This window comes from Blennius ocellaris, assembly GCF_963422515.1.
Source record: "Blennius ocellaris genome assembly, chromosome: 20".
In the NCBI taxonomy this organism is placed as follows: Eukaryota; Metazoa; Chordata; class Actinopteri; order Blenniiformes; family Blenniidae; genus Blennius; species Blennius ocellaris.
The window spans coordinates 10,425,530-10,437,543 of NC_137669.1; the positions used below are offsets into that span (position 1 = coordinate 10,425,530).

General features: G+C 45.5%; 1 protein-coding gene across 1 annotated transcript; it reads left to right on the plus strand.

Moving 5' to 3' along the window:
• Positions 1-8,556: 8,556 nt before the first annotated feature.
• tril (TLR4 interactor with leucine-rich repeats) lies at positions 8,557-11,765 on the plus strand. Its single transcript, XM_080516484.1, has one exon. The coding sequence runs from the start codon at positions 8,726-8,728 to the stop codon at positions 11,228-11,230; it is 2,505 nt and encodes an 834-aa protein (XP_080372610.1). The 5' UTR covers positions 8,557-8,725; the 3' UTR covers positions 11,231-11,765.
• Positions 11,766-12,014: the final 249 nt, after the last annotated feature.

Here is a 12,014-nt window from a genome sequence, read left to right on the forward strand (position 1 = left end):
AGGGGGGCGGGGCCAGCACGGTGGGCAGGAGTGAGTGACGTCGAGTGGGCCAATCACAGCAGCGCACACGGGCAAAAGTGGGCGGGAGTTGAGCAGGGGGCGAACGCGTTTATGAACAGGCCATTGAGTGACGTGGACAAAAATGTGGACGACCGTAAAGAAAAAAACAAAACAGGGATAAAGGTGAGAGTCAGACGTCAGGGCGAGCAGGTAAGAGTTGAAGTACAAGTCACATGGGACACCTCTGACCTTTTCTCCATTCTCACAACCTGACAACCTCGCCTTTGCATTTGAAGAATTATGTGACGTACAGTATATTAGGCAATAACATCAGTCGCACCCATGCTTTACATTCCTCAGCTTCAGTCTGACTTATCTTTTTTTTTTTTTCTGAACATATTCTTCTTGATTTTAAAACAAGATACCGGAAGTAACTGTGTGACTTTCGTCCAAATCCCCAACCACAACATTTGCCTGTTTGTGCTAAACATGAACAATATGGCTTTATGACAGCTTATAAAGTTATACTTACATTTTTTTTCTTTCTTCACCAAAACTATGGTGTTGAATTGATTATTTTGAGAACTGTAATTCGGGGACTATGGAGTTTTACAACTTTAACGGTTTAACTTCACATGAGCAGTTTTAGCTGTTTTTCTCATTCATTCATTTATTAATTTAAGCGATTTGGACAATTCTAGAAGTTATAGCCATTCATTATTCAAATTCAATTACATTTTATTTGTATAGTGCCAGATACAACACAGTCATTTCAAGGCACTTTTACAAACCCAACAAATCCACATGAGCAGGCATAGCTGACCGTGGAAAGAAAATTAAAAAAAAACTCCCCTTTAACAAGAGGAAACCTTTACAGAACCAGGCTCAGAGGTAGCAGCGTTCTGCTGTTCTGGTTGGACTGAGAGGATAGAGGAGAAAAAAAGATATAACAGACAGACACGTTGTGGGGAATGAATGATTTAAACCCTGCGTTATTTGCTCATTTTTCTAAAGGCTCCCCAACGTACAGGTAATCCAGCATTGTTGGCTGTAAAAGCATATGAGTAAATGTTCTATTTGTGCCAGGTGACCTATAACCTTATTGACAAGCTGTAAATATTTCATTTAAGAGTGTCACTTCAAGTTACAAGACTCTTTGAAAAATTGTTTGCTGTGCAACAAAATAAAGCAAGATGAGAAAACAGAGACGTGCAGGAAGCCACTACAGAGAGGTGGAAGAGCCACATGCTGCTTTAGATCCACAGGGTCCAAAAAAAAAAAATCCTATTTACAGTATACTTAAATAAATCCAAGCGCTTCCTGGAAAAATAAAGAGATCCTAAGACGGGGAATGCTAACAGATTGTTTTCCAGTTATTGTCAGACATTTTGCTTTGAAAAGATTGGCTTCTCCTTGCCTGCTAACTGTTCACCCAAATGATGAGTAAGTGAGAGGACTTGTGTGATTGCACCCAGATGGAACGAGTGAGCAGAGGAACAAGTGAGCATGTGTTCATGCGTCTCTCCTTATTGCCCATCGTGGTGTCCACGCATCACCCTCCCTGAGCCGTTCCTCTCGAAAAGCTGCCTCGCGTATATAGGTTTCACCTCCGTCGTCCTTGTGGCTCTCTTCTACCACCTCCATGATGTGGATTTGTTTACCCAACAAAGCAAATTCCCTCCTTTGCATGGGCATGAAGCAGTCACTTCCTGGCAGGGTTTATTTCTATGGTAACAGCGGGGAAGGGAAAACATAAGAAGGGGGGAAGAATGTCTTTGCACAGGAGAGTCAGAGCTGGGTGTGTCCAGATATTTAGAGGCAAAGGAAAGTAATGGCGGCGTTTGGAGCTGAAAGGAATGCCTGTCTACTCTGTCAGGACTGAATTTGAGAGAGTGTGAGAATGCTGATTGTAGGCGTGTGGCGGAGAGACAGCGAGAGTACAGCAGACAGAAGGAATGGGCTTTCATCTGTGCCTTGTATCGCTGCTTATAGGTTAAACCCGGGAGGGTTCTGTGTACAAAGCAGTTATGACACGCGGGAACACACCCGCGTGCGCCATACCAGAAGACACTTTGAACTGCGCCTGTCTGTGCACACAGGTGCAATCAGCTTGCAAAGAGAACGCAGCAGAAAAAATAACGACGACTTGCATCCAAATTGCATGCATCATTGTGGGAGTTTTACCCCTTGATTGGAGTGCTGCGGGAGAAACAGTGAGGCCGCCTCGAGATGTACAATGACACAAGTTGAAACATGAAACTTCTGCGTAAAGTTATTTATAATCCTCCTCTGCTTTAGAAACCTCTGAAGGATAAAGACACATAAAAGTTGTCCCGGCAGATTGTGTCTGACAGTGTCACCTGTAGGTTAACGGTGGTTATTGCACACTGAAGGCTGGAACGCAGGCAGGACCTGGGTGTTGTATCATACAGACGTTTTAGTGAAATTTAAGGGCAGCCTTCAACAACAAAAACGCTCTTTCGTGAAGTATTAACATCTCTCTTCCTATTTACTAAGCCTCATATAAAACTCTACAAGAAATGCAAAGTTCACACAGAAAGGCCGCAAAGCCTTTCTCTATTAAGGCACTTTCCAAAACACTCTCTCCATGGATGTTCTATATAAATAAAGTAGAATTGATACTAATAAATATGATATTACATTTACAGTGAAGGGATCATAAAACAGAGAATCATGATCAATTACATCTTGAACCATAGGATGGTGGAAACGTCACTGAAGCCAACAAAAGTTATCCTATGAGTTGATGCTTATCAGCCACTGCAGGGGAAACAGTGTGAGGCTTTGCAAATAAGAGGCCACAGATTATAAGCCCAAGATGAATGACTGTTAAAAGTCTCCACTTTTGAAAAATGTATATATTTTAGAATTTTCATATAAGCTTACAACTGTGCTCAATCCAGAAGAAGACATATTTGTGTGTAAACTATGAATATTTTGTCTGGTAGACGTCGGCCTCGTTTACTGAATATGTGAAAAACATTATTTTTTTTAAGAAATCCACCTCACGGTTGAGACATTTCTACAGACTCACTGGCTGCGAACTGAACACACTCACCATTGCAGCACTGCACGCCTCACCCATGGAGATGCTTTTCATTAGCTGAGTTAAGACAAAAACAGCTGACCTGATCTCTTGGTCCCCTCGTGTCTGATTCCTACTGGAGCTGTTGCCCATTCCACCTGTTCTGTAATCCACCCCGACGTTGACCTCTCTTTGAAGGAGAAGGTTAGCAAAAATTAAGTTTCTCAGTAGGGATCAACACTGCTGTGTTATTCAACCAGAGTGGCCTACATTGGCTCTGATGCTCCCCCGTCTGCAGAGGGCAGTGTTGCACACAGTCAGTTCAGTTCAAGGGTCTCAGACAGCTGCAGATCAGATGTCTCAGCTCTCTAAATTACTGACTGAAGACTTTGTTTTAATGACTCACAAAGCCCACTTTTTTTTTCTTCCCTCCCCTGCTCTTTTGTTTGTGACTCGTCTCACATTGTGTAAAATGGAGGCTTACAGATAGCCTGTTTTGGGAGCCACGTCTTGTTATTTCTGCCTGTGCAAGTGTGTCACGAACACACTTTTCTGTGTGTTTGAGTGGATAAGTAAGAGTGTTGTCATCTGTGCTGTAATCTTAACATCTTAGGGCATTAGGCTTTCTCAGCATTATTATACAATTGAGGCAGATTTTGGGCATGGAGGCGATTTACTATCATCATCTATGGATCAAAGGGTTTTTCCCTTCTCAACACAATCTCAACAACGCTTTGCTCGACTCTCCTTAATCCTCCATCTTCCTCTCTACTCTCTTCAGTCTTTCAACCGGGCAATTGCATGCTCTCTAATTTTTTCCAGATGTCGAGCACCTCCCATCCTCCCCGGCTCCATTCCCTCCATTCTGGAAGCTCACACGGGTCGACCAAAGAGCCCAAAGGTTCTGCCACCCCTCCTTCATTCTCTGCCCATGTTTTCCACCCCTCCCCAGCTCCTTCGTCCATCCTGGTCTCAACGACTACACGTGACCTCGGCAGGTCAAGCGGGAGAGAGACGGGAGCGTTCCCAAAAGCCGAGAGGCATGCAGTGAAAATGTGTTTCCCACGTTGCAAAGATGTGCTCCTGCACCACCGTGCACTTATGTAGCAGCAGTTATTTGAAAGCGTGTTATTTGGACTTTAATTTGGGAATATTTGTTTGTCACAAGTTGCAATAAGGCCCTCTGTTTCTCAGCATCCCACTCTCTTTTGCCGTCCGGCCCGTGATGGGAACCAGCTGGGGAGTCGAAAAGAGGAGCACTGAGAATGTGGAAGGTTGCGCGCCTGGGGCCCAGGTGTTCCTCTCACTGTGTCATTTATATACACATTCAACACACCTAAAACTTGTCCTCATCATTTACAGACTGTTTGTGGGATCTGTATATAGTGATATGTTAGTAGTCTGACGTACACATTCTCTACAGAGCAGATAGTTGGTTTCTCCAGCGTTCTCTAAGTGCACAAACACTGTAAATCATCTAAGCAGACACACACACACACACACACACACACACACACACACACACACACACACTGTTTACGTGTGCAGATCTTTGATTCCCAGCTCTTAAGCTCTTAATGATCCCAGCAGCTGTTGCTCATGTAAAGTCTCCTCGCACAAAATCCCCACCTCCTCATCTTCTCTTCTCTTCCTGCTTGTTGCTTTGCTCTCTCTCCTAATGCTGCATTTAGTTCTAAACTTTAAAGGGACTAAACAACACATAATGGGTCATGCTAAGAAACACGTGGCTCTTGCATTCATAACGCAACAAGTCCACAACTGAACCCAAACACACGTAAAATGTGTTATTTGTTTGTCTTTTGATTGGAGAACTGGTAGCGCATTCATCTAAAGGGCTGTTCATCTTAAATCAGTACATTCCAAAACAGCACTGATCACAAAGATAAGCTCCAGACAAGGGCTTGTTTCATGCAGTGTTACATGTTCTGTATGAAATGCCCTGAAGGAGAAAGTGGGACCTTCTGCACTGAGATACAATAAGATGCACACGTTTCCATTTCAGCAACATCCGGCCAATTTCAGGCTTTGTACGAGGCTTATTTGTCCCTCCACAGTGAGTCCTGTGCTGTTCAGTGCATTTCTTTTCAAGTATATTTGTCAAATATGGAAATGTGTCAAGTAATAATCTCTGGAATAGCAATTGCTGTACTTGTGGCACGGGACAGATTCTACAAATCTGTATGAAACGCTCCCATAACCTGTCAGCTGGTTGTGCACTTAAACATGATTTTGTGCTCAATATTAACAGATCTGGCACATTCAATTGCACCTACAACACTATTGTCATTTGACACGAAAAAGGACCTGGAATGGAGTCATTTTGATAGATCAACTCAGATCTTTGTTATATAGTTTTGAGCAATGGAAGTAGACAGAAAACACGAGCGGAGACACAAACCAGGCTGACAGAAACAGCACTGTGCCTTCATTGAACTGACTTTGAGCAAGAGCGGCAGGGAGCAGACACGGGATCAAGCAGGTTACTGGAATGGGAAAGAGGAACAAAGAATGGCATGACAATATGACAAACGGCGTGGAAAAGGCAGCTGAGCACTGATTAACTGATAGAATACAGACGAGCAGGTGGATGTGGGGGATTCGTGTGACTGGAAAAGGAAGGGGAGTCTGAGACGATCTGGAGGGAATTTTGAGAGATAAGGTTTCAGGACTATAGCAGACATTGGAAGTTCACATTAGTACGCCTCTGATTTTTCTCGACGTATCAAATAAAATGTCTGTTGTTGAAACGGGCTCGTTGTCGCCATTAAAATGTTTGATCTTTTTAAACTTGACATGATGATGTAGAAAACCTAAAAAAAAAAAAAAAAAATCTGTTATTGCTTCCAGACGGACACACACACACACACACACACACACACACACAAACCGGTCAGGTTCTGTCAGTGGAAATAGGTCTCTCCTACACACACACGTCGGCACTTCCTTTCTCTGCAGACTGAAACGTCTTGTAGTTTGATTGGACGGTGGGAGGTCCTGTAGGGGAAAGAGAGGTGATGAAAAGATGGACTGGTGGAACACGTCTGCAGCCTCTTTGTATGCAGGCACCGTGGCAGACAGCACTGTATGGAGCACTCTATGGTGGCCTTTTATTTACCACAGCCTTTCTGCATTTGTATTCCGAAACACTTCCGCTCCTGTCACCCTCTCATCTTACTTTCTTCACACTGTGTTTGTGTTTTCTTCCCTCTTCTATCTCTCACTTTATCTCATTTACACACTGAGCCCTCTGGGGATGCATCCTTCACTCCTACTCTCCTCTGACCGTGGAAACTCAATACTTTTCCTCAAGTTCCTTCTCTCGCTGTACGGTAAAAGCCTATTGAAACTTTAGTGTATTCCTTTCAACTCTAAAACAGTCCAGACGACTGTCATAAAACAACTGGACTGGTCCCACTGTGTCTGGGGCCACGGCAGATCTCTGGTTGGCTTTTTTCAATGTGTGTGTTCCTCAGAGGAGGACGTGGATGTAGACGGGAGGACCAGGGATGCAGGAATACATTGGAGAAAAGGCCAGACAGGAAATGACCTCCCAGGGCGACGGGCTTCCCCAGGGATTGTATTTCTCTCTGTGTTTCTCTCACTCATAGACACCCACTCACTCACTGGGCTATAATGTCCAATGATGTCTACCAACAGATATGCATGAGAATGGGGCCAAACGGGGAGTGTTTTCAGCCTGTACGCTGCAACAGTCATGCATTAGCTCACCACTGGAAACAATTGCATCACTTTTATGTTCAGGCTGATTGAGAAAGCAAACTCTTTTACACATATATTTTTGTGCATGTATGAGATTTTGTGCATTTTGAGTAAGTGACTGGCAAATCTGCGGTTACAGATTCCTGTTGCAGGTGATGATCAACGCAGGTTATCAGAAAAACTGCAATGTACATCTGAAAATAGATAGATAGATAGATAGATAGATAGATAGATAGATAGATAGATAGATAGATAGATAGATAGATAGATAGATAGATAGATAGATAGATAGATAGATAGATAGATAGAGATTTCCTTTGTCAAGTCGCACTGGGTCTGATTGGAACTATATAAATAAACACTCCTTGCCTTTAATATCTGTATCCATTTTATCCACTTTTATCCATAATAATTACGAGTTATGCCTTCATTGTATATGTTTATATAATGATGGAATTTCATTAATGCTCTCTGGCGCCCCCTCTCAGAATAGATTGAACCCTCTGTTCGAAAAGTGGTCCTATAATCACAAAACGTTTTTTTTTTAAAATTATTATTATTATTAATTTGCTTTATATTTAGCTTTACATGGAGGGAAACCTGTCATGTAGAGGGACTGGCTGCTTGTACAACACAAGACAGCAAGTTGGGAAACACTGAGCAACCACTTCAGTAGACGTAGTCAAAGGATAAGCAATCCACCTCGTGTTCTCCATAAATGTGCAGATGTCTCGGCTGTGGCACTGCATACCTTCAGACCGGTCCAGAACATAAACCTCCATGCACAGTGCAGACAGCGACCCTCTGTCTGCAGAATTGTGCCTCACTCTGCGTTTATTTTCCCGTTTTTGAAAGTCTGATTTGGCACCTCTCCTCGCCAGACTTAACACACGCTCCACGACCTGAATTCCTCATTTGAAAATGTGAACCATCTGTGATCAGAGCCGCCTCGTGCTGCAAGAAAGGGCGCGTTAATGAGAGAATAGTGAAGTCGAGTTGAGATGCTGATCAGGGAGCCTGCACACTGGACTGTGGGTGTTTTACGCTTTAATTATACAGCATTGTATATTTAGGCCAGACTGGACATCCTGTGGAGAGTGTGCAATTTTATCCATCATGATTTAATTTTGTTTTAATTCTTGATGCTTTTGCTCTAATTAATAATAACATTTATTTTTTTTTTAAACATTAAGTTGCAGATTTCAGAGGGCCCTGGTGTTTTTGTGTAAAGGAAATCCTACTGTCTGCTTTGTCCATAGCCTATCAGGGATCCGATCCAAATCTCAGACCCCTGGTGGCTGCGGGGGCGCGCACAAAAGTCGGTCAGAGGGTTTCTCAGTTTCCTCCTCCCTCACGATGCTCGTGTGTGTGTGTGTGTGTGTGTGTGTGTGTGTGTGTGTGTGTGTGTGTGTGTGTGTGTGTGTGTGTGTGTGTGTGTGTGTGTGTGTGTGTTTGATTACCTGCGTGCACGCGCAACATTCTAGATCTCGTGCGTTAGGAGTTGTGCACATCTGGTTTTGGCAGGGTCGTAGAGTTGCGTGGGAGGGACTTAGTTCAGTGTGTGTGTGTGTGTGTGTGTGTGTGTGTGTGTGTGTGTGTGTGTGTGTGTGTGTGTGTGTGTGTGTGTGTGTGTGTGTGTGTGTGTGTGTGTCACACTGAGAGCCTGAACTCTGTAATTTGCAGCAGATGACCACTTGGGGGGATGTTGGAGGCTTTACTGGGCAGGCGAGTGTTTCTTCAGAGCGCAGTGGACAAATCGATCCGCTCCGTGGATCATGCCGCTCCGCGACGAAGCCGTGCGCCTGAAGATTGCAAAACTTTCCCGGGAAACGAGTGCGTTATGGAAGGATCGCTCTCCGGCGTGACACGGGAGAGGGGCGACTGCACCTGAGCACAAAAGTGTCGCACGCTGCGCCGGGACCGGCCGCGCTGTGGGAAATGGGTACCAGCAATTTCCTGGTGGGAATATGCATTTTCCTCTTACCGCTCAGTGGGTTTGCGTCTCTCTCTACGCCGGTGGACTTTTGTCCTGAAAGCTGTGACTGCCAGCACCCACAGCACCTCCTGTGCACCAACCGCGGGTTGCGCACTGTGCCAAAGCCCGGGGCGCGCGTCCCCGAGGATTTGCTCATTCTCAGCCTGGGGGGCAACTTCATCACTAACATTTCAGCCTTCGACTTCACACGATACAGCAACCTCCTAAGATTAAATTTGCAGTTCAACCAAATAGGGCTGATTCATCCAAAAGCGTTTGAGAAGCTGTCAAAGTTGGAAGAGTTATATTTGGGACATAATCTTTTAACAGCTATACCTGCAGGGACATTGCAGCCTCTGAAAAAATTAACTATTCTGTATGGAAACAACAATGGCATCAAGAAAATCACACCAGAGCTCTTCTCCAATCTGGATCATCTTGTTAAATTACGTCTGGATGGTAACGAAATAGAAGTTCTGCAGGATTCAGTTTTTAAAAGTTTGACCAGTCTACACTATCTCCATCTGGAATCTAATCAGTTACAACAGATCCATAGAAACGCTTTCTCTAAACTAACCAACCTGCGCTTTTTAGATCTCTCCCAGAACAAGCAGTCAGCCGTGCCTAATGTTGTCACTTTCTCCCAACTCAAAGCTCTGACAACTCTGCTGCTGTCCCAGAATGAAATCCAGTACATCGGAAACCACGTCTTCCAAAATCTGAAAAAGCTGGCCAAGCTCTCACTGAGCAACAACAAGATCTCTCGTCTGGACAGTGGATCGCTGAAGGGGCTGTCAAGCCTCAGAGAGCTTCTGATTGATGGCAACGAGCTACGGGAGATCCCCGCCGGTCTCCTGGACCCTCTGGAGCGCATCGAGAAGCTGGACTTCAGCCACAACTACATTTCCAACGTGGACCCTTTAGCCTTTACAAGACTCAAATATCTAAAGGTCCTTAAGTTGAAGAATAACTTTCTCACCAGTCTGTCTGGTGACATTTTTGCGCTCAACAACGTGCTTTACGACTTGGATCTCCATGGCAATAACTGGACGTGTGACTGTCGCCTGGACGAGTTGAAGAGGTGGATGACTGCTGCACATTCTCAGGGCAAGTTGTTGACTGTATTCTTGCAATGTCATTACCCAGCAACTCTGAGGGGGAAATATTTAGACTATGTGAACAGCTCCCAGCTGCAGCCCCTTGGGAACTGGACTCACTTGTGCAGGAGTGCAACTGGGCCCGAGGAAAGCAGGGGAGGGGGTGTGCTAGTAAAGGTAGAGGGCAGAGTGAGAGGTGAGGGGGGAAGAACAATGCACAATGACGGGGTGCTGACTGGCGAAGACAGTCAGAGGGAGAAAGAAGGGATAAAGGGAGACGGAGCAGCTACAACTGAAGGCTGGATAGAAAGAAACACAGATGGATTAGTCATAAGGAACAAGGGAGCAAACATGAAAGAAAAAGGACAGGGAAAAGTGGGAATTCAGGGAGACCAAGGAGGTTCAGAGGTGGCGGGGTCTTCTTCATTTTTGGGGAGAGTAAAACCAGAGGCTTCTTCAAGTCAAAGGTCACGACCCGCCGCAGAGGCAGCTGGGAAACGCACTAAAGGGAGACGAAGGTCAAATGTTTTTTCCAAAACCGATCCGTCGGCCACCTCGGCACCAGGCAATGCAACAAACATCAGGCTCACCACCGCTCACCCAGCGCAGACGGGGGGAACGTTTGAGCTCCTCAGGTCCGCCCAGAAAGACGCTCTACCTGTCATCACGGATCCTTGTGTGTTCAACCGTCATTTCATCACCAACGTGTCGGTGGACCAAGTGACGTCCAGCACTGCCACTGTTTATTGGACAACCAGGGATCATAACCGTTACACACCGGGACCTGGGCCCGGATTCGACGAAGTTCACTACCGGGTTCTGTTTGACAGGTTCGGCACCCCGGACCGTTTTCCCCGCTACGTGTACGCCGGTGGCACGTCCCGCTCTGTGATCCTCCGAGAGCTCAGCCCAGACGTGACCTACATGGTCTGCGTGGAGGGAGTCGTCGGAGGATCCGTGTGCCAAGTCGCGCCACGTGACCACTGCGTGGGCCTGGTCACTCATCCCGGCGGGGTCAGCCCCGGAGTCACCCTGACCTCCGACCTCCAGGTCGTGACGGTGGCGACGCTGGCCGGGAACGCCGTGCTGCTGCTCGTCGTCGGCGGGGTCTGGCTGGGGAGGAGCGTGAGGAGGAGGCTGCAGAGGAGGAAGTCGGCCGTGCACGTACGGCACATGTACTCCACCAGACGCCCGTTTCGCCCCGCCATGCCGACGGCCTCCGTGTCCGCCGACTTCACCACCTACCAGAGCAGTCGACCGGCACGACTTGCACCGCTGGAGGAGGGGGACCTCATAGAGTTCCCCTGCGATCGCTTTCTAGACGGCAACACTGCTCGGAGAGACGGCGACATGCAGCGGTTCTCTGACTAGTGCTGGACTCAAAACCAAAACACTGTAAAATAGAAATATATGTGAACTTTTCTTTGCTTTAGCCTTTAGGATGCCACATCATCTCCGCAGACACGGTGCAGAGCCATCAACATATAATATGCGCGTTTGAGGCGTCAACAGTTGTACATAGTAACATTTTCAGGATTAAAGTGACCAAAGAACAGTCCAGTTCATTGGGGCCTTTCCAGACAGCAGAGGAAGTGTGATCCCCCTGACTTCCCCTTCCTGCTTTGTGCCTTTCCTCTTTCATTTCCTTGCACCTGTGACTGTTTCTAAATGTGTGATTTGTTGAGTGCAGCTTTGTACGCATCGATGATGTGCCACTGATTTCAACTATGGTGCTAATATTGAATTCACAGACATCATATTGTCTCATTGTTGTACAGTATGTATTGATGGCTGCTGGTTGGCAGAAAAAAAACGTTTTGTTTTGTTTTGTTTTTTACTATGCATTTATCATGTTTTGTACTTTTATATAAAAGAAACAACAACATTGCATTACACAAAGAAGTAAAATTCCCAACAATGTGACTGATTTGTCATTTGAGTGTTTCTGAACAGTTTCTTTTAAGTGATGCACTTATTCGGTAAAGCACAGAAAGAGGCTCGGAGAGGGTGGGATAAAAACAATAATAATAACATTCAAGTTTAAATACACAACAAAAATTAATGTACATTAGATACTTGGATCATATAGTCTGAAAAGTGGAATATTTGTTATTAACAACAGACTGGATTGCTCCTGAGAGCTAATCCATAATGG

What these genes read in the sequence shown, in the direction of transcription:
- tril (XM_080516484.1), top strand. Translation starts at nt 8,726, where the DNA reads ATGGGTACCAGCAATTTCCTGGTGGGAATATGCATTTTCCTCTTACCG.